Consider the following 23,606-nt stretch of genomic DNA (forward strand, 5'->3'; position numbering starts at 1 on the left):
CCAATGTTAAGAGTAACTATCAATAATTAAACTAAAACTTAAAAATTAGCATTATTGCCGATATTGATTTTAAAACTAATAAGAAATTTCTCATTCCTGAAAACATTCTCTATTTATAACATCAATTGCTTATTGCCAACGTAAAATTAGAATAATTATGCACATGATTTAAAAATATATTTAGCTGTTCTTTTTTTTAAGAGAAAATATGTTATTTTATATTAAATACAATTTACACAAAGCACTAAAGATGCACTGCTTTAGTTTAAATACATGTCAAAAAAGCGCTAAAATAAAGTTGCAGTTTTTTCTTTTTATCACAATCTTGACCTTGCAATAAAATTCAACACCACAACAATACAGACACCCTGTTAGTTGCAGATAAATCTGCACGAGTGCTAAAGTACAGACAGTCAATCCTACATTACTAAGATGGTTGGTGACACATGATGAAAAATGAACCTTGGAAACTGCAGAATTTTCACAAATGAGCTGGCGCAAACTGATTTATCACATTAATGATAAAGATGTATAAAAGTTTTTTTAACAGAAAACAAGTTCTCGCATTAAGCAGTAAGAAAGAAATCCATAACTAGTTTAAAAAGCATCACGACAAATAAGGCCTACCATGTTCGAAGAACAATGAAAAAATACTCTGATGAGCCTCCTTAGTCCCGGAGACAGTTTGTTTTCCGAAATAACTTAACGAGATCCATAGCCTCAGTTTTTTTGGTGTCCATTTGCTTATGCGTTGTGTCAAACCTGATCTCAGAGGAAATGGATCTCGTATAGAATGTAAGAGAATGAAAATATAGCCGTTGTACTACGTTAAACAGGATTAAATATAGTGGTGTTCGGTGCGGAGAAGCATGGACCCTTCACCTTCGTCTTCTGAATCGTAGACTTGCTTCCAGTCTCGGGTATCGATTTGAAACAAACCACAGCACTTCCATTCACAGAAGTCCAGGAAATTTTGGAAAGCACCCCGGCTAAAAAAAATATATGTACCTTAAATTAGAAAATACGGAAACAAGCTTTAAAGAGTTAATTAAAAATATTTTCTACACCCATAAGTATCCTAATAAAATTTAGGTAAAACTTAAACCTCTTCACATTAAATGAAGTCTGGGAGAAGCCGAAGCCAGGAAATCGAATTTTGATGGCAAATAGATGCTACTTTGGCTTAAAGAGCCAATTAAAATCTAAGCTCCTTTCCATTAATACAAAAATAAACCTATACAAAACCCTCATAAGACCGATCATTTTACACGGTAGTGAGACATGGGCAATTAATAAAACAGAGGAAAACAGACTTCTTATTTTTGAAAGAAAGATCCTTCAGTCAATTTTTGGAATAGTAAAGGAAAATGATGCTTGGAGAAGTTTATATAACTTTGAAGTATACCATAAATACAGACAACCCAACATCTTAAGAGTAATTAAAGCCAATAGAATCAGATGGCTGGGGCACGTATTTAGGCGTGCAGATCTGGACCCGGTTAAAAAGCTAACTTTTTCGAAGATTGAGGGTACAAGGAGAAGGGGAAGACCAGCAACAAGGTGGCTGGATAGTGTTGAGAAGGACCTAGAAATTTTGGGACTGAACAGGTGGAGAAACCTGGCAATGTGTCGTACCGCCTAGAGGAAGCAGACGGAGAAAGCCTTGGCCTGCACCAGGCTGTTGTGCTGATGAAGAAGAAGAAGTCGAAGCCTAGAGTAGCACATGAAAAGAATTCAAGAATTCATTGAAGTCTTCAGTGGCAAATGCAATTAGTTTTGTAATTGGTTTATTTACTCAAAACAAATCAACCTAAGGTGGGGTAAGGTAGTAGTAGGTAGTTGTAGGTACAAGTCAACCTAAGGTGGAGTACGATGCAGAAAAGCAAAACCAAATTGATTTTGAAATGACAATCATGTAATTTTTTTAATAGTAACTGAAAAATCTGCTTAAATTTACCATCAAGGACACTGTTGCTCAAAATGGTGCTGTCTGTCCATGCAGGATAATGCATACTGTGATTGGAATTATTGATAAGTAGGTACAGCGGCACTGCAAAGGGGGAGTTTTTGAGATAAAAATGCCACAAATGCCTTGGTTTAACCCTTTAAGTGGTCAATTATTTTACCAGAAATGCTTCCAAAAAAGGCATATTTTTTATCGCACTGTTTAGCATATTTATTTGTCTCTTCCACAATTATACTCATGAGTGAAGAATCAATGAATGTTTCGTAAAATTGTAGAAAATCAGAAGTGTCGTCAAATTGTACGTGCACAGAGGGAATACCAGAAAATTTAAATCGAGGGTATGGAACAGGTGGATTTTTCACGTCATCCTCCGTAAAAATTCTTGCAAAACTCAAATCTTCATCAGAGCTGAGCTCACTGCACGAGTCATCTGAGGAATAATCCAAATAATTAGAAGAAATATCTGCATCTGTATCAGAATGTAGTTCATCATCTAACAAGAAAGTATTTTCGTCGTCTATTCCATCCACAATTTCCATAAGATTCACAAGCACTGCATACAGACGAACAAAAATTTCAAAGAAAAGTTCTCGCTTTCCCGCTACATAGAAAAACCCGGATGAGAAGCATTTCATTTACATGGACAAGCCACGCCATCTACTGAAAAATAACAATGCTAAATAGTCTCTTTCAGTAATGAAAAATGCGGGCAAACCAGAAAAGGAAAGGAGAAAATATCGATGCCCGTACGCCGTACGGGCAAACCAGATGAGGCCAATTTCAGGTAGCACGTACACTGTACGGGCAAACTGCTTAAAGGGTTAAATCCTCCAGAAGGTAATTCTGGCAGCGTCTTTAAAATATAAGTGAAATAAAGAAATACTTACTAGAATGGGCTTCGGATGCGTCCGTTTTTATCCCTTTTAAAATGTCGATATCTTGAACAATTCATTCTTTCATTTGTAGTCATAGCTAACCACACCACCTGCAATCAACGAATGTTGACTTTTCAGATTTCAAATGAATTGCAAAAATGCACGAATGTTTAAAAGGTAAAAAAACAGAAAACTCTTTTCAAAATTTGTTATTTAACTGATAAATTTCAATAAAATTAGATCGAAGACAATATATTGTTGGTCTTCAAGCAAAAGTCACTAAATTCAAACTCCAGTTTTTGGGATATTATCGATTAATTTTTTAAATCACTATGAAAAATCATTTAACAAATCCCTAACTTTGATAATGAGTTCTTAAAGGTCAATAATGGTTTACATTATGAAATGACCAACTGTAAAACCTAATTTATTGCTGTGATTCATATTTTTTTTTTTTTTTTTTTTTTGTGGATAAATGACTTTTACATGGTTTAACATGAATATTAAAGACTAGAACAAGTTAACAGTGGAATGAAAATATCGATGAATTGAGATTTTTAGCTTGAATTCACACTTTTGAAAGATTGAGGTGTCAAGAATTTTTTTGAGCCTGAGTTATCAATTTACTTTCTCAGAAATACAAATTTCACTCATTGTACAATTAACATTTTGGTTTCCTTCTTCCTAAAAAATTTAATATTTAAATTTATGAAAATAACTATCACTGTCACAACATTGCTTAGAAACATTTTACTTATGTAACACTGAGCTGGTCAATCTGTTAAATGTTTTACTTTAAACTGCAGTTTACATTAAACTCTCTTTTATCAGTTAATCTGTTCCAGACTGTACCCTGACGAGTGAATTTTTGCAAAGCATGTAATTTTTATGTGCAAATCAAATGTTTTCTTGTTAGAGCATAAAAAACTTACTTTTCATTTTTTAAATACATTTTTTAAGCATTATTACAGCTTTTGAGACATGAAATAACACCCTTTACTCACAATTAAATACACAATTAAATACACACCTGTATTACTTTCAATATATAGCCCAAAATAAGGGAAAATAAGGCATATTAGCCTTAACATTCTTTCCAGCATTTTTGCAAAATATCTATGTAAACTCAAACCTATTTTTGTGCAGTCTTTTTTTTTTTTTTTTGGTGCCATTTTTTTAGTGCGCTATTTGAAAATTTCAATCAATTTGTGACTCGATTGACAAAACTATCAGTAAATAAGTGCGAGGCAATATCTTCAAGCGGCAAAAGTTTTTTTGAACCAGTTTATTAAAAGAAAGTTCACCTGTTGTCAGACTACAAAGGATAATGGTTTTTCATTTTGAAAAGTTTTGTATCTGTAAAATATGAGCACATAAAAATCAAACTTTCAAATATGTTTGCATGGGTGTTTTATAAATCAGATTATAAAAGGCTTGGTAAGATTTTAAGTAGCTGTGGAGTCTTTAATTAATTTAAAGAAACAAGTCCTAGTTATTTTGCAAAGTTTATTTGGATAATTTTTTTTATGAGTTTTTTTTTTTTTTTTTTTGCGGTCCTTATCCACAATATAAAAAAAATATTTTAAAATTGTTTTGCAAAAACTTTTTTCAAATAGCTATTTATGAAGGTTTGAACAATTTTTGAAATGTGATTTTTTTATGATCCACCACAAAGAAGCAAGTTTGAGTGTACAACATGTTTGTCATAAAGACGTAATATTGTTTTGCTTTAAAATTAAGAGAAAAGTAGATGCTCGTACTTGATAAAGTTGACAGAGTAGAAGACAACCGACCCAGAAGCCATGCAGCATAGCGTTGGCAGCTATCCAACTAACCCATCCACTCACACGAGTTGCAGACCACAAAAAATGAAAAAATGGAGTGTCACTATAACTAACGTGCGCCTTCCAAACTGAAATACACAAGTTTTCATCAGTCACAGTATATATATATATATATATAGATATTTTTTTCAAATAAGACCATAAAAATAACTACCTTTTCAAGAAATGAAAATTTTACATTTATGAAAAATAGTTTTGAATTTTAACAGAAGAAATACTGTTATAGAGCAACTATAGTTGGGGCAAACCTAACTTAGGGTTCCTCCAATGCTTTTTTATGAAGGGGAGCTGCCCCTGCCCCTTTTAAACTGATGTTAGATTCTTGACGTGTTTGACTCTTGCCCCTTTGAAGTTTTGATAAAACTTCTTCAGAAAAGAAAATGTTATTTTTTCTCTCAAAAGATGAAGATTCACATAAGCCTAACTTTAAAACATTACTTCTTTGTTTCACTAATTTATTAGAATCAGATTTGAATATAAATCTTAACAACTTTTAAAACTAAATGTTAAAAAGCTTTTCATTATTAAAAAAAATAATTAATCTTGGAAAATCCTTGGTTTTTGAATCTATACAGTATCCACAAAAAAGTTTTTTATTCTGTTACAAATTTTTTATAAAAAAGTTCCTGTTTTATTGAGCTCTGAAAACACCCCGCCCATTTTCTGATCTGGCGAGAACAGTACAACATAGCAGTGCTTAAACGGTGTGATTAGGATCGGAGTGGCCTTTAGAATGCTGCCAGGTTAGGTTTGTCCTTACTATAGGCGTGATCAACTAACTGAACCAAAATGACACCAAAATGAATATAAATTTAATCTTTTAAGAGGACCCTATACTGTTTCTCCCAATAGAATATTCTACAAAGCTATGTATAAAATATCTTATCAATATTAAAAGTATAGCAACACTTATGATATCTTTTAATTAGATATGTTGCGTTTTTCCTCGGTCCCTCTTAAAATAAAAGGTTAAAAAAGCAAACGACTTTGCTTTCTAGTTTAAGACCACTGAAGTAAAAATATTAAATTTATCTGCAAAAGGCTTTCATTTTTAGTTTCTGATACAACAAGGAAAGGGTTCTGTTTCTGTATCAGTGCGTCTGTCTGGCACCATAGCTTCTAACGCGTATGGTCTGGCACGTATTTCGGTATGATACGAATTGCTTTTGAGTACAGAATCATTAAATTGTGTGTTGGTTATCGTTGCTCTTTAAAAAAATTTTTGGAACTGCATGACCAAGAAATTTTGCACGTTGAGATTTGTTTTCATTCATTACAGAACATTATGCAATATTCGTACCCAACATCATTTTCCAATTGAAGCAGTGAGAAGCAAAGGGATGTATGTGGCAAAACCAAAAATTTGGAGCTAACCAGTAAAAATGGTAGTTGAACCTCTCTTCTTTCTTGTGACAAGAGATAGTACTAGAAGCTGTGCTGCTGCTGCAATACAGCATGATTTAGAAGAATTTTTCAATGAAAGTCTACCTAGGGTGACCTTTAGACGTGTTTTACTCATAACTTGAAAATGTGAAATTAGTGCAGAACCTTTTATCCAGGAACCAAAAAACCGGGAAACCAGAAAACCAGCAACCTTTTGCCGATTTTTCCGCCATTTTTTAAAAATACGCATTTTTGGCAATTTTACTAAGCTTTTTTTTTTTTTAAATACCTAAAAGAAAATGAGCAGTTTCTTAATAAATACCATATTACTCATCTATAACTCGGGAAAGTGTTTATAAAAATGAACTTCAAAGGGTTGTCTTTAACGAATGGAAAAATTTCCGAAATATTTTCTTGAACTAAAAAGTACACACGTAAGTCAAAAATTTTTGTGTTTTATTCCAACTGAAAACTAAAGAAATTAATATTGTCACATTATAATGCAAAATTTTATTGAATAGCCTTTAATTAAAACTGTTTAGAGCATAAGTGACCTCGCAAAAGAGTGTGAAACACAGCGATTCTCGAGTTTTCCGGATAGTTGATGGTGGAATCTAGAAATCGTTAAACGCAAGACTGTAATAAGGCTGCAGGAACTCATAAGTTAAATTTCAACTGGTATTAACTTAATGCAATAGTTATCAATAATCGCTAATGCCAAGCCTTTACAAAAAAGTGAAAAAAAAAAAACGTGCTCATGAAAACAAATTCTCTCATACACTAATAGTAGAAGATTCGCACATTTACGTTCAAAAACTTGTTTCTTGCCCTTCCCTTCATTCTTTTTCATTTTAAAACATGGAAAATTGGTGTTTTTCTTTCCTTTTCAAAATGAATATGAGGGTCTCAGGTCTTATTAAATAACTTAAGTTTTTTTGTGTTTAAATTACTCTCACTAGTGTTTTTAATGTTTCGATATTGATAAGCATTTCTAAACTGTTTTCTTCTTATTTTAACACCTATTTCTATTTGTTATAGTAATTTAAGTTTTATAAACAATCGGCCAAAAGCTCTTTTTAGCGATCCAGAAAACCAGGAAATTCAGATATCCGGGATAGCTATGGTCCCGAAATTCCCAGATAATTGGTTCTCTACAGTACATCTCTTTGCTTCTCACTGCCTCATATGAGGTACACAATCAGGGTCGGGAGTTCATTTAATTTTTAATTTAATATTAGTGCTTGTTCATGACCATTTTGGTTACATCACATTTTTGGCATTTGGAATAACATAGCTGTTTTAGAAAAATAAATATTTATAATTTTAAAATAACATTTAAAATTCTTCATACAATCCATGCTTGCTCTTATACAATTAAATATATTATAGATGGACACCTTGAAGAAAGTACCAAACATGAGCAGTGAACCAAAAAGTACTCACATCGGAAGCATCCGTGTAGGCACCAAATGATCATAACTAGCAGCCAGAAGAGATATAGAACAAAATACTTATGATTGCCAAGACCTGAAAGATACACCATATTTACACCAAACCAATTGAGATTCCTTTTAAAATTGCAATATTTATACACTTATTATTTTAAGCATTTATTTATATCTTAAATATCAAATAATATTATATCCTTGATCAAACATGTGGCAATAAATGAAACAAAAAATAATTATGGGGATTAAAAAAGTAACATTAAAAGCTGCAGTAAAATGTAAAATAATCTGCGGAGAAAATATATTGAGTCATTATTAAAATGTAAAATTAGAAAACACGGATCATGCATGGTAGTAACATAAACCTTGTTCTTCTATTCACACCAAGGTAGAAAGGAAATAAGCTGCTAAGTCAAGTGACATATCTACAACAAAAAGTTACTTTAAACCTTTCTGATGTGAGTTATTGACATTTTTGAATTATTATGAAACCACTATGGGTTTAGTTGATCATCTAGACAGATTTTAGAGTCAAAAACTTTTTAATGATTTTTTTTTTTTTTTTTTGCAATGGGTTTGGGTGGTGTCCATATTTGTTGACACTGTCTACCTAGGGTAAGGAAAATATATGGTTATGCATTCAAAAATGAATTTAAATGTTTTAAAAAATCATGATTGAAACTTCAGGGAAAATGAAAAAAAAAAAAAGAATGACAGTTTTAGCTTAATATAAATTTTTTTAAATCATACAAAAATTTCCATTTTTGAGTCCAAAAATTGAAGTTTTTTGAAGAAGAAATAAAGCCAACAGAAAGAGCCATATTTGTATTGCTGCCTTCCCTGATCATTAAAGAAAACAAAATAGTGCCTCTGCAGTAAATTTTTCTGGTTTTAAAAGATTTTTTTTTTTTTTTGGAAATTTTTAAATTGGTGCCCTTTTTTGGGACTCTGTGTTGGAAGGGTTAATAGTAGTTAAATGAATGAGAGCATCTCCAACTTGAATGCAATAAAAGTAAAATAGTTGGCGCAAACCTAACCTGGCAGTGTTGTGAAGGCTAGGCATATCCAAATTATAGCATTATGACACTGCCAGGTTAGGTTTGCTCCAGCTGTAGCACAAAGATTGAGAAATTTCTGTTCACAACTATATTTGAATAATAAAAAAGTCTATAAAGTGTGTTTAGTTAAAAATATAAAACTCACCAACACAATTGCCAACCCAAGGGCAGTGGTGATCAAACCTTGCTATACACTGATTGCAAACAGAACAATGTTTTGATCGCAAAGGCCTGCGTACTAAACAGGAACTACAAAACCAATTTGGATGGAAACCATCCCTTTCAGCCAACTCAATAATTGTCTGAAAAAGAAACAACCAAATCTAAATATCTTGGAAAATTAATATCTAGAAATTGAAAATAAAATTTAAAAAGTTTTATATTTTTGTTCTTTCTAATTTTTAAGTTAAAGTACAATTTTTTAAAGTTTTTTCAAATCAAGCTAATATTCTATTTAAATTCACATCTGTAAAAAAAACATTGTGGGGGGGGGGAATTGCATGTGTGACCTTTGCAATAACAAATTGCAGCCAAGCAGATGGTAAATATCAGTTAACATTTCTTACCCCTTGAGAGAAAATCCTTAAAAATGGCAAACCTTTTGACAACTCATTAGCATAGGAAGACAAAAAATATGAAGTATCTGCAAACTCATACTAATTCAAGACAAGAGAATGGCACACATTTCAGAAACATTAAACATTTTTATTTATAAGAAATAAATTAACTATTGTGGGTAGATTTTTTTTTAGCAAGATAATGCATTTTGCTTTGAATCATGGTATCCATGAAAGCAAGGGGTGAACAAGGGGAAACAGTGCATATCTATGTTATGTAGATGTTCCCATTAGTTTTCCTTGCATTAATCTTTGCAGTGAATAGAGTATAGACATGAATTAATATTGAGTAACCTTTTGGTAACTTACTAGCTATGAGAGATACAGATATCTCTTTACTTGGATAATCTTTTATTTATGCAACAAATTGCAGCAGTCAATGCATCAATTAAAATACGAACTGAACTACATCAATAGGGGAGATTGGGGATACTTGATCCCTGGGGATACATGATCCCACAGCCAAAAATGTACCAAAATCATTAAGTAGAGATTTTAAATGTGACAATTATATTAAAGTTATACTTGTACATAAAAACTGGCAACATTTTCGTTTTTTTTTTCAGCCATTTTGTTTTAGCTCCAGAAATGATTGTCTGAATGTGTCAAAGTTAACATTTTTTAGGAAAGCATTCAAAGTTCACATTATCCGTTACATACACCTTAAAAAAAATACTGAAGTGTAATGTTAAAGTATAGACAGTCTTTAATAATTGAGACACATTTTTAGTAAACTGCCATTGATTGCTAATAATAGAAGAAGTATGTTTGTAAAAATCACACATTAGGGATACTTGATCCCTTCGTTTAGAGGGATACATGGTCCCAGGGATCAAGTATCCATATGACAATATAAACACAATGAAAACAATATAACTGCTGTTACTTTGTTGATATGAACTTTAAACATTCAAAATCATGTTAACATAATAAAATTTATCATAGTGATGATTTAGTGATATGTGAGAGATTTAAACAATCACTACAGTAAATATGCTAAACAATTAAAATATCAGTTTGCACTTGTAACCCTTGATGTGGGGATACATGATCCCTTTATGAAATTATTGAAAAAAAATTTTCAACCAAAACTATCTGTTTAATTTCAAGTAAAAAAATATTGTCAGATACAGGAAAAAAATTACCTTTGTTCACTGATAATTTGCAGCAGAGAAAAAAATTGAAAACTAAAGTGGGATCAAGTATCCCCAGTCTCCTCTACAAATAAAAAAAAAACAATTCAATAGTAATACATATTCCTCACCCTATATCTTTGTTCAGGTGTACTCTGTATTACACCAGGGTCAGATTTCCATGCCTTTATAAAATTATAAAACAGGAACATTGTACACAACATAAAGCCTAGAGTTCGCCAAATATCTCCTACATCTTTGAATTCATTAAGGAAATAAAAGTTATAAGGAAACATTGTTGAAGGGCAGTAGTGATGTGGATCGGCTAAATACCCAGCGGGTAGGTAAATATTTTTTGGGTATTTACCCAAGGCCTGGGTAAATACCCAAAAACTGGATATTTTACAAAAATGCAAAAAGTGAATGGGAATTTTTTTTAAAATCTAAATATGAAATAATTGGTAAAACAGATACATACATATGTATTACACAGTTTATAATATTTTTTATTGAAATACAAATACAAAAGTGACAACCAGCAACAGGCTCTGGGCCCAGCTAGGCTGGTCCTAGTCATACATGACTAAATACATGATGAAATTATGAAAGAAACATATCGTGAACTAAAGAATCGTTCTTTTCAATGTCATAATTGGAGAAGATGGTTTTTTTTTTGTAACCAGTTAAGCTTTTTACTTTTCGTAGAATGGCTTTTTACATCTGAAATTTGGCTATCAACATTGATTAGGCATATCCAACACATTTAGTGTGAATATCATATTAATTGCTAAATTGTTTCCCACAATAATTCTTTAAATATGTGATCAAAGTACAATTTCTGGACAAAAATGTATTCCGAAAAGAATGCAATGCTTTTTTCCAGGCGGCTTTTATTAGTCGGAGTATAATCGAACTATATGGTTTAGGTGAGGGGGACCCTAAGGTTTTCCGGAAAACCAGTCCCAGGGTTTTCGAGCTGTGGAAATGGCCGAACGTAAGTTAATGTTAACCTCTGCGCATTGAGTGTGTCACGGGAAAAATGGTGCACGATTAAGTTTTGTTGCTTAACCAACAAAATCTCGAGGAGACTAATAAAATGATTCGTGAGGCTTACGGGGACTCTTCTCTGTCCTATTCACAAGTTTTCAGATGGTTAAAGATCTCTAAAGAGGGTTGGGTAGAGGTTCAAGATGAACAATGCTCTGGACGGCCGTCAACCAGCAAAACCGACAACAATATGGCTCGTGTTCCTCAATTGTTGGACTTTGACCCTCGATTGACTATCAAGATGGTTGCGAATGAACTGAACATGTCGTCTACTGCTGTGTTTCGCATTACTCAAGATTTAGCGATGAGAAAAGCGTGAGGCAAGTTCATGCTTGATAGCCACAAAATGTTAATTCAAGTTTTACTCTCACCAATTCATCTTCAAAGCTAAGTGTAAATGTATTAACTCACTTGTTTTTCTTTATTAATGAACGAGCAGTTATTTTTGTTCCATTTACGGACGCCTGTTTCAAATCGCTGATCGGAAAAATGAAATGTAAACATCGGAATGAAGGATTCGTAGGATGTGACCTCATTGCATGAGCTCATGTATGATGTAATCTCCTGATGACTCGGAGCTGATAGATTGTTCTAAAAGGATCCAGGTGGTTCTTACGTACGCATTTTCGGTGTGACGTATGGAGACAGATATAAGCAGAAGCCATTGAGAAGGAACTCACTTCTTCTGCCCGCGTTTCTTAACCCTTAGACTGAGGTAGTTGTTTTTGAGGATTGCCCGCTTCAGAAGCAGCGTCCGGATCTCAGCATAGGAGATGGCTGTTAGGTTTTTTTGAAATCAGCGTTAGGGACTTAATTTTTTGAAACATTTTTAGAATCTTAGTGTTAGGGTTTTTGATTTTTGGAAACATGTTTTTGAGATTTAAGGATTAATTTGAATGCTGTTGAAATCTTTCATGATTGTTTTTACTATTTACAGAAGCTTTTATTATTTACAGTTGTTGATTGATAAATAAAAGGTAGTTAGTTTTCAATTTGAGTTCTGATATTTCATTCTCAAGTTAGTGACACAGATGTGACATCGAAGGCAACTGCTAAACCTGAGGAGTTTACCTTCTTTTTAAGGTTACAGGAGTTAAGACTCGAATATTAGGTCAACAACACTGAAGCACCTTGCCATAACGCGCTGTGAATCGGCGAGTTCCTGGCTAAACACCAGGGAAAACGCTGTCCCAGCCCTCTGTAGTCCTGACGTCGCCCCGGCAGACTACTTTTTGTTCCCTCGGATTAAGGCAGGACTGAAATGAACCCATTTTTCATCCCTAGAAGAGATCCAATCAGCCGTGACGAAAACCTTAGGGGAGGTCCCCGAAAACGCCTTTCAGGGCACTTGCCAGTGATGGCAGAGACGATGGAAGAAATTTGCAGAAGCCCAAGGACATTACTTTGAAGAATTTTAAGTGTTTGTTCAAATCTGTTCAATAAATTACTTTGAAAAAAAATTCCATTACTTTTGTAATAGACCCTGTATATATACATAGTGGAATACAAACAGAAAAGTATTTTAGTTGAATATAAATTTTTGAAATAAATACCCAGGTAAATACCCATTTTAGGTATTTACCCCTAAAAATAAATACCCGGGTATTTTACATTACTAAAGAGGAGGGAAATTTTCTCCATTCCAGGGTGAAAGTGAAAGTAAATATGCATGCTTTTAACCAGTTACCGCTCAGAATGTGTCTGAGTAGGTTTTGTTTTGTGAGCCTTAGCTGCATTGTTAAGGACTGAATTAATAAATATATTACATATAGTATAATTATTTTGACTGAATATGTTAAGACAATATGAATTGGATAACTATTTTCCCATATCGAGGACTGAATCATGTCAATTTTAGTCAGCAGTCAAGGGATGTATTCGCTCAAGCATTTCATTAGTTTTGATATTTGATTGCAGTCACCGTGAGCAAAAATCAACACCCATTATAAACTGAAATTTCTTGCACAGCATGAGTAGAGCTCTCAATAAGCAATACAGTTTTTTATTCTAAAAAGCAAGTGAATTAGTTGACATTTAAAAAAAATTACTGTAATACTGCAGTTTCAAATGTAATCAAAAATTATTGAAGCTAATAATTATATTCTTGGTCGTATTCTGATAAGAGCACTCATTTTATTCTGAAACTGAAAATGCAAAAGTAATCTGTTCAATGCAAGAGTAAATATCAATATCATTAATACTTATGTGGTAGTTGTATATCGACTACATAAACCCCATATTAGGTTCAAGAACTGTTTATTAAATACTTATAGTTTGTTTATTATACAGTAGAATACCTTTATAACGCCGACCTATATAATGCAATTCTCTATAAACCACACAACTTTTCAGAAGTAAACAACAGGTTTTGAAGTTTAAAAAATCCCTCTGTTTCACTTTGGAAACAGAAAAATTGTTAGGCAAATTAAACTTTGAGACAGTTTTTCATCTTTCCATCTTAATTCAAAGCTTTTAAATGAAAATTAGTATTCATAGTAAGCAGAATACCAGATGGCTTTTGAAGAAGATACAGCTGTTATGCAAACCATACAGCTAGCATAAGTGCAGGATATTTCATTCTTTTTATTGTGAAACATATTTATTTGTGAATGACTAATTGTAATATAGTACTTTAATACTTATTGCAGATAAACTCATTCTGAAGAGTTAATATATAGATATATTCTGAATATTAGTTTTTAAATTTGAAATGATCTATATAACGCAAAAGCCTGTATAACGCAAAAGCTCTGGTCCCAAGGTGCGCGTTATAACGGTCTTCTACTGTATAGTTAAAACATACTGCTCCGATGCTTGGGGTTCAAACACATACAACAAATGACATAGGCCCAAAAATATTCATTTATGCTCTGAAACATAAATGATTGTGTTACAGCACTTTTTAGTTCATGCCAAATTAGTTATTAAGAAGAAGTTCTAATGTATCTGAAAAGTTAACACCTATTTATTTCATAGTTAGCAACACTAAGGATGAAAATTCAGGACATTTATGAGTAAAATTAAGGAAACTTTACATGAATTAATTTAGCAATAAAATTTTGAGTGTAAAAAGATTTTTATATGTATAAGTAGGAATTCCTTGTTTAAAAAAAAAAGTATATTTTGCAACTTTTAGGTTTGAAAAAAAAAAAAAAAAAGAATGTTTTGAAAGAAGCAAAAGTTTTTTTTTTTTCTTTTACGAGCTATAATAAACCTTGAAGCAGGTAAAAAATTTCGAAAGTTCCAAGAAAAATCTGTAACATTTTACAGCATTTTTTTGGGAGGAAATAAAAAGTTTTTTAAAAAAGGAAAAAGAAACAAACATGTTTCAAAAATGATCGGAAATATGCAAGTTTCATACTCATGGATCAAAAGATTTTGTTTTTGAGATCGCGATCATTTTACTGTAAGGTGTTCTCAAAATATGAATAAGTGAAAAATCTTTTTTTTGTGTAACTTTATTTTTTTGATGAAAATTCGGGTGCGGAATTCAAAAAAAAAAAAAAAAAAAAATCTCCCGGGGAGATATTTACTTCATTAGAAAGTTTGGAAGGAGGCATTAGAACTTAGGAGTCTCCTGAATGAATCAGAAGTCGGCTACATTTACAAAATAATAAATTATTTTCAAAGACACAATTTCAAGGATACAGGGATTGAACCACATAAACCACGTCACATACATCCAAAACTTCGTAGATAAGTAAACAGATATTGGAAGCATATTGAGAATTCGATCATCAAATAATAATCTAGGGAAAAAAGAGAAATGAAACTGAGACAAAATAATTTTTAAACTGTAAAACAAAAGAAAAACATTTATGTTTCACAGTAATAAATAAAGTGAACCATTTATACAGCTATACTGCTGTGGGAAGGTAAAGCATAGCATCTGCAAGTTTTTATTACTCTTCATTTTTGTCATCTGTTGTACTTTTGTTTTATTGTACAAGCTTGCATATTAGATTTTCAATGAAAATAAGCATGGAAAAAAAAAAAAAAAAAACAATAAAAATCAAGCATTTATCTATTGTTAGGATGAAATCCATTATGGTTTCTTCAAATGTCCCAAAAACTTATTTCTGCAGATAGTGTGCTTTACCTCCAAAAGGCAGTATAAAATGAAGTACCTTTATTTTGAAAAAGCATTTTAGAATTTATTCTTGAAATATTAACTTAAAGTTACGAGGATAAAGGATAAAGATCAGTTTTAACAAACCGTTAATTAAAATTTAAGCATCATTTCATTTTTTTTTTTTTTGTTCTTAATAAAAAGCAAAATATGTTTTGATTCAAAAATATAGCATTGATAAAAAAAAATTATAAAAAAAAAATTAAGGATTTTACTTACTTGCCTGCAATTGTTACTGCTATACCAAGAATTATTAGTAACCCTACTTTGACAAGATATGATTCTCTACTTTCCAGAAGTGCACCAATGATATAGAAGACTATAAAAGGAGAACCAACCATGCAGCCATATCGAATTTTCTAAAACAAAGGAAAATATTATACACAGGGGAAAAGTAAAACCATTTCGTAAAAAAAATACAATTAACATCTATAGTCCAAAAAGCAGAAATTTGCTTTTAATTATTATTGTTTTTTATTTTTAGCAGCAGCACTTGAACATAGGATTCATTGACTAGAGTGCACATAGATAGTGTACTCAGCCAGTGTGAAGATAGAGTAAAAAATAAAAATGCAACAAGGTAAAATCTAAAAAGTACACATCAAAAATGTAAATGTAACAAGTAGAAAATGAAAAGGTAAAATGTACGAATGTAAAATTGTAAAAATATAAAATTCAAAGGGATAAAATATACAAATATAAAATGTAACAGCTTAAAATATCCAAAACCTGTGAAGAGAAAATGCCTATAATCACATCAATTGTGAGATGCAACATCTTTTAAAAAAACCTTACATAGCTTAATAATATGTTTCTAGAAAATTATTTTTATTTATGTTCTCTCTGATAACTTCTTATCACTAAAGATTATTTCTTATCAAGGGCGCCCATATAGGGGGGCAAGGGGGGCTTCAAGCCTCCCCCCTTAGAGATTTGAACTTTCGTGCTTTTAGTACTTTTTTCTTTGCAAAAGTGTAAAAACATTTCTTCTCCAGCCATTAATGAATAAGTTATTACAGATGTCAAATTTTAATAACTCTAATATGTACTGAAATTGGTTTCTACGGGGAGAAGACATACTTGCCAACCATTGAAGGTAAAAAAACAGGAGATTTTACTAGAGGTATATAGATGATTCACCAACGACATATTCTTAGTACAGAATTATTAAATTATGCTTTTAAATAACATGAATACTAAATTTAAAGTGAAATGGGGATTTTTTGCAGATGTAAGCAAATTGGTAGCAGCAAGAAAAATATACTGCAAAGGAAAAACTAAATAATAAGGAGTGAATTTGCTTAAAGTTTCGTACATTCTCCAGTCTCTACCAGAAAAGTAGCTACAAAAATTTAATTACTAAAATCCAGGAAAAAAAAGGAAATCAATAAAAAATGAATATAATATATAAAATAAGTAGTTATAGGGTAGCACATGTTAAAATAACTTCAAACATTCAAAATAATTGAAATAATTCCAAGATGCAAAAAGATTGAAATCTGCTGCAATTTTCGGCAAAGCACGTGCTTCGTTGAACATGCAATGTGGAAAGTTTCTAAAAAATTAATTTTTACTAAATGAGTTATTAATTGGAAAATTTTTTATTCCCTGATATTGGTCGACTGGAAAAGGGCGCCATCTATTGAGAAGAAAGTGAAACTTTTTCATAATTGACTGAAAAAACTGCAAAAACGGGAGAAAATCGTAAAAAAAGGGAAATCGGGAGATGGAAGCAAAAAACGGGAGTCTCCCGTTAAAAACAGTAGAGTTTGCAAGTATGAGAAGATCCTGCTAAACCATCGGGAAAATATCTGAGCCCAACCCCCCCCTAAAATTTTGCATATGGGCGCCCATGTTTCTTATTGATTTCAAAATGAGTTTAATGTAAATAATAGAATCACTAAAGTTTGTGTTTACAAAATGTGCCTGAAAATTTGTTTTAATAACAATTTAATTTTCATAATGAAAAACAAATTTTACATTTTTTTGGGGATTCTTTCTGAAAAGTTTTTGGTTTGTGCATTAAACAACAAGTGCTGAAGTAATAAATAAAGAAGGAATTAGATAGCGTAAAATGAGTTTAATAAATGTTACTTTGAATATGTTACCTTATCTCTATATATTGTTAGACAATGAGATTTTTTATCGCTGTCTTTCTTAGCTTCTTCCAGACGTTTTTTGGATGTACGGTTGGTTAAGTCTCCTGGCCATATCAATTGGTGAATCTTTCTACGAAGAAAGTAAAAAAATAAATAAATTAATGCATGAATTAAAAGACTTTTAGTCACAGAAACTATTTTAATGCGAAAAACAATAATAGTAATATTATTGCAAGATTCTAAACAAGAGAATATGAACTAAGTACAAAATAAAGAATACATGATAAAATAATAAAGTAATTTACAGGATAATTACAACACAAAGGAAACATTTTTTGACCACACAGATCAATGTTTTGAAGGAAAAAAAACTTTCTTTTTTAAATTTCATTTTTAAAGTCCAACTTGATTGGGATTTTTATCAAGAATTCAAGTTTTTATCAGGTATTTTAGATAACTTTTAAATATTGATTGCTATTAAATGCAATACCTAAATTGGCTATTTTGAATAAAATTGCAAGAAAAGACTTAAATGTTAATAATTAATACAGTTGATAAACTAGAAAACTGTGATCTATCAGGTACAATTCTCAACAAAGTGCAGGATTTCACAGAAGTAAACAGTGCAATTGAGAAATCTTTATGTTTTGCATTTTGTAAAAATCAAATCCTTTACACCAGAATTCAAAGTTTTTTATTAAGTTGAACTAACAACAATTATTACAAAAAATTAGGTTTAGTTTAAAGTTATAAATGCATAATAAATTCTGTAAAAACAAAATTTACAAGAAACAGATTCTTTTTGATTGAGGCCATCTGATTTTTTTTTTTTTTTTTTTATTGGGCTTAGTTTGGCAAAATTCATTACAGACACACACAAATAGGAATCTTTCTAAAACTGATAAAAAGTAGCACAATAATTAATTTCTTACGTAAAAGTTTTAACACAAGGGTGCCCGCCGGGGGGGGGGGGGGGGGGGGGGGGGGCACAGACTGCAGCATTGAAATTTTAGGGGGCTGTTTTAAGGGGGACTTTCCTCTTTTTGAGGGGCTTCCAATTTGGGGAGGGGGTTCCTTGTGGTATTGGGTGGGGGGGGGGATCACCCCTGTTTAACATTAGCTGAATAGGTAGTAATTTTATGCCTCACGTCTTCATATTTCTTATTCATTTGAATAACAAAGTATAGTAGAACCTCGATTATCAAAGCAAATTGGAACCATTAGGGCCACGGATGTTGGGAATCTCGGTTAATAAAAACTTGGTAAAAAATGTTGTAAGGATTGCAAATTTTAAAATGTATTAATCAAAAATACAACAGAATACTTTAAACATATGACAAATGAACATATAAGAAGTAATAATGTTTTACAGTTAAAAAACTAAAATAGGAAAAAACCTTAAAACAAATTTTTAAAATCAATTGAAATTTTTTTACAACGCCAAGTTAAATGTTGAAAGATGCATTAAAAAAACAAAATTTCTAGAAAATATTTATATTTTCAAACTGAAACTTCATCAACTTATTAAATTAACATTATTTTGAAGAAAAAAAAAAAAGAAAAAGAAACAAAACACCTGAAAAACAGAAATAAAACACCTTGGTCTTTCCCAGGGTTTACATATTTACAAAAAAAAAAAAAAAAACACGTCAATATCGGCTTGGTTAACAGAAACCTCGGTTAATCGAAGCTCGGTCAATCGAGGTTCCAATGTAACAAAATTATCGCATAAAAAATTACTTAGATTTTAAATATAATCTTTTTGATGGGGGAAAAAAGTGCAAACATTTAAGTTACCTGAAATTCAGGGCAATTAGGCATCATAAAATGCTAAAATATCTACTGTTCTCACTTACCTCTGCCATTTTTCTCATCCAAGCTTACTCCGGCTTTCAGCAGCAAAGAGATGGCATTGTTGTTTCTAGCAAACACAGCCCCAGTGGAGTGGAGTATTTTTGTGGTGGTGATCAACCATGGTCAGACTAGCACCCAAAGTTAATAGTAACCTAGTTGGATCATTCCTGAAGGAAGGAGAAAAAAATATAATTGCCTATTTGAATATTCCTAAAGACATGACAGCAAACTATTGATTTAGGATAGGAGACGTAAAATTTTAGGAAAATTTGAGATGGCGGAAAAAAGGATTTTTCTGGAAAAATCGGAAACATTGAATTTTTGCCAATTAAAATGTACATAATAGTTACATTTTCTTAGAAAACATAAAAAATGATAAATCCAAAAAGATATATGCAATTCATGTTTTTTTTAAAACAAATTTACCCAAAACTTTTGCTGTTAGAAAGAAAAAAAAGGCAAAAACTTTTTTTTGTTCAAAACACCAAAAATTATCCAAATTAGTCAAACCATCAACTAACCATTAGTTTTAAGTAAAATGTGTTTTACGTAAAAGTTAAAACAAATTTTTTGATATACTATAATTTTTTTAAAATGTATTTCATGTATTTATATATGTGTATGTAGGTATATACACATGTATGTAGGTATATACACATAAATCAAGTGGAAGTATATCAACATTTTTGTTTGAACATTTCTACTAAATGATATTTTTAATCTATACATATAATAAAATAATATGTTTGTGTGTGTATGTGTGTTTGTAGCCTGCATCCCAAGAAAATGGTAAGGCCTAGAAAAAATGAAATTTTTTGATATACAAGTGCAGTTTTTGCTGAAGATGTGTACCTCGGGGTTCGATTTTTGATATTTTAATTAGAAAAAAGTTATTTAATGCTTTATGTGATTTTTAGCACATTTTTTAGTACTTTTACGTCACATACCCCGAACCATTTGCGAGAGACAAATAGTTTTTGTACTATTGTTTAGAAAATTTAATTTTAAGTGTGATGAACAAAATAATTTTGAAGATAGAGCAATTTTTGTATTTTTTAGGAATTTTTGAAAAAAAAAACTGTTTTTTATTTTTTTCTGGGTTTAATTTTGTTTCTAAACTCATCCTGCGAAAACTATAAAAGCCTGTATTCTAAAATTTAAGTTGGTAATAGTAAAAACATTTCGCCCTCTTCAGAAGAAAAAAGTTTTTCAAAATACACAATAGTTTTTTAAAACAGATTTTTAAATGCAGAACATGTCGCGCGCTGTACGCATTGCTGGTTGAGTTCCGAATTTACCTCATCACATGATCTAACTGTGAAATCGTTTGCATTCTCTTCACTTTTTCTTTTTTAAACGTTCAGAGATTTCATATCTTTATTTTTCCAACTTTTTTTTTTTCTGGACGCTTTGTTATATTTATTTTTGTTCAAACATTTGTGTTCATTTTAATTCAATAAAAACTGATTAAAAAGAGAATAAAAAATTTTCTGAACACATTAACGTTACATATTTGTGTGCAGTTAGTTTAATAATAGCAGTGAGTATTTTATTTTTCGCAAGCGCTGCTTTTTGCACACTACAGGGAACATAGATCTTTTTTTCTTTTGAGTGCTATTTTAAGCAAATAAACAAAGCCCGCAATTTTTTGCATGAATTTTGTTTTTGTTAGAGATTGGTAGGTACAAATAGATATTGAGTGGGCAAAAAATGTTTTTTTTTACATAGAAAAGGATTGTTAATTACTATCAGAGGTAGATATGCAATGCATGGATCGTATAGATAGATAGGTAGACAAATCTAGAGGTCGATACAGTAGATGGATAGTACGAAATAGACATGCCCGTCATTTAAGGAACTTCAACGGGTGTCAATACCCCCCCCCCCCCCCACACACACAAACACCATAACTTTGAAAAAACAATGTTTTCACATAAAACTGAAGTGCTTTTTATTATTTTTCGACAAAATTTGAATGAAGAGTGTGCCCTTTGTGCCTCCCCCCCCCCCTTTTAAAAATATTCCAAACGACGGAACTGGAGATAGATCTAGAAAATATTTTCTTCAACACAAAATTCATTTAAGGAGTCGCAACTTTGCCGTACAAAGACGAATGATACTATTGATGTATGGAGAAAAAGGTTGATTCATACCATCACCAAATTTATCTAAGCAGCTACCGAAGGCGGCAACCCTGGCGTAAAAAGGCGAACCAGCTGGTCGCCGCAGGTGGCTAGAATATAATAATTCTGTTCTGTGTTTATTATTAAGTTTCGATGAGACAAGCAGCCAATAATACACCAAACTAATTGGTGTAGAGAAAATTAAGTTATCTTAGAGCTTGTATTAACACATTTTCATGTTGAATACTGAACAAATATTTTTATAAGTTTCCACGTACAACATATTATTAGTTTTTGCTATAAACGAATGAATTTTTATTAATTGCTAATCAGCTGTTATTACATTTCAAATTCAATATAAAACTAATAATAAATAGAAATAGTTAACATTTTATAATTTTGTTTTATGATTTTATTTAAGGGTCGAAGGACTAATTCCCCCCCCCCCCCTCAATTTTTGAGTATGGCAGCTATATGTATGTACTAGAATCACTAGAAGCTTTGTGGTACAGCTGTTGTGGCTCATAAAAATAAATGGTTTGGCAAAAGTTGTATTTTAGTTAGATTGACTAATTCTGTGCTTTAGATTTTTAAATACTTCTTTATGCTTAATTTTTCAAGTGTTGTACATGGAGCAGTGCTGCAGTTAGAAACATAGGAGGGGGGAGGATACCCCCCTCCAAAATAGTTGGATGTATACTGTAAAAATAATACAAACATACTGTAAATTTGGTTCAAACAATTATTTATTTTCGTGGTTCCCCCGAAATTCCAAGGTGAACTCAAAACTCTTTTACTCAACTACAGCACTGTACCTTGAACAGTCATTTGTGATTGTTGTAAGCCCTAGACTTCACATATAGTACCCCCAAAATTTTCTTGTACCCCAAATCCTTTTGATGTTACACATTAAAATTATTTTATCTTGAGTTGGGATATGCTACATACTACATTTTTATAAGTATTATCAATATTGACAAAATCAATGATAGAAACAGTTGTGTGGTAATCAATACATGTTGAATAAATTTCAAGGACGGCATTTTGGCACATTTAAATATCTATCATTGCAAAACAGAGTGGGTAAAAAATATTAGAAGAATTTGTATTTAATCTAGATTTTATTACAATACTTGAAATATTTTCATATAATCAAAAAAAAAAAAAAAAAAAACTCACTATAACATACTTGCGAACCTTCGAAGGGGAAAAAACAGGAGATTTTACTAGAGGTATATAGGTGATTCACCATCGACATATTCTCGCTACAGAATTACTAAATTATGCTTTTAAATAACATGAATACTAAATTTAAAGTTAAATGTGGATTTTTTGCAGATGTAAGCAAATTTAATTACTAAAATCTGGAAAAAAAAAGGAAATCAATATATAATGAAAATACAATATAAAATAAGTGGGTATAGGGTAGCACACGCTAAAATAACTTCAAACATTAAAATAATTGAAATAATTTCAAGATGCAAAAGGATTGAAATCTGCTGCAATTTTCGGCAAAGCACGTGCTTCGTTGAACATGCAATGTGGAAAGCTTCTAAAAAATTAATTTTTACTAAATGAATTATTAATTGGAAAAATTCTTTTTTCCTGACATTGGTAGACTAGAAAAGGGCGCCATCTATTGAGAAGAAAGTGAAATTTTTTGATGATTGACTGAAAAAAACTGCAAAAACGGGAGAAAATCGAAAAAAACGGGAAATCGTGAGATGGAAGCAAAAAACGGGAGTCTCCCGTTAAAAACAGTAGAGTTGGCAAGTATGCTATAAACGTATCTTAAAGAAAACAATTCCAAGGATCAAAAAGAATAAGGTTACTGAGATGGTGCTGACTCACGTTGCAATTCGATAAGAAGACCACATGAGAGGTGTCATACCATTCTTATCAGCAGCATTGACATTCTGACCTTTAGCAACCAAATAAGCAACAATGGCGGTGTGACCGAACTGAGCAGCCAAATGAATGCACTGGCAGCCTAAAAATGAGAGCAATATATGAAGGATGTTGGAACAAAA

General features: G+C 31.5%; 1 protein-coding gene across 1 annotated transcript in view; it reads right to left on the reverse strand.

The window, feature by feature from the left end:
• Positions 1-731: 731 nt before the first annotated feature.
• LOC129219760 (palmitoyltransferase ZDHHC17-like) overlaps positions 732-23,606 on the reverse strand; it is a 38,330-nt gene continuing 15,455 nt past the window's right edge. The window contains 12 exon segments of the mRNA XM_054854053.1: positions 732-989; positions 2,854-2,951; positions 4,602-4,753; positions 7,512-7,595; positions 8,720-8,876; positions 10,456-10,580; positions 15,020-15,120; positions 15,720-15,859; positions 17,609-17,729; positions 19,452-19,534; positions 19,536-19,620; positions 23,428-23,566. Coding sequence (XP_054710028.1) covers positions 839-989; positions 2,854-2,951; positions 4,602-4,753; positions 7,512-7,595; positions 8,720-8,876; positions 10,456-10,580; positions 15,020-15,120; positions 15,720-15,859; positions 17,609-17,729; positions 19,452-19,534; positions 19,536-19,620; positions 23,428-23,566 — 1,436 coding nt within the window. The 3' untranslated portion in view covers positions 732-838.

Source organism: Uloborus diversus, chromosome 4 (assembly GCF_026930045.1).
Source record: "Uloborus diversus isolate 005 chromosome 4, Udiv.v.3.1, whole genome shotgun sequence".
Lineage (NCBI taxonomy): Eukaryota > Metazoa > Arthropoda > Arachnida > Araneae > Uloboridae > Uloborus > Uloborus diversus.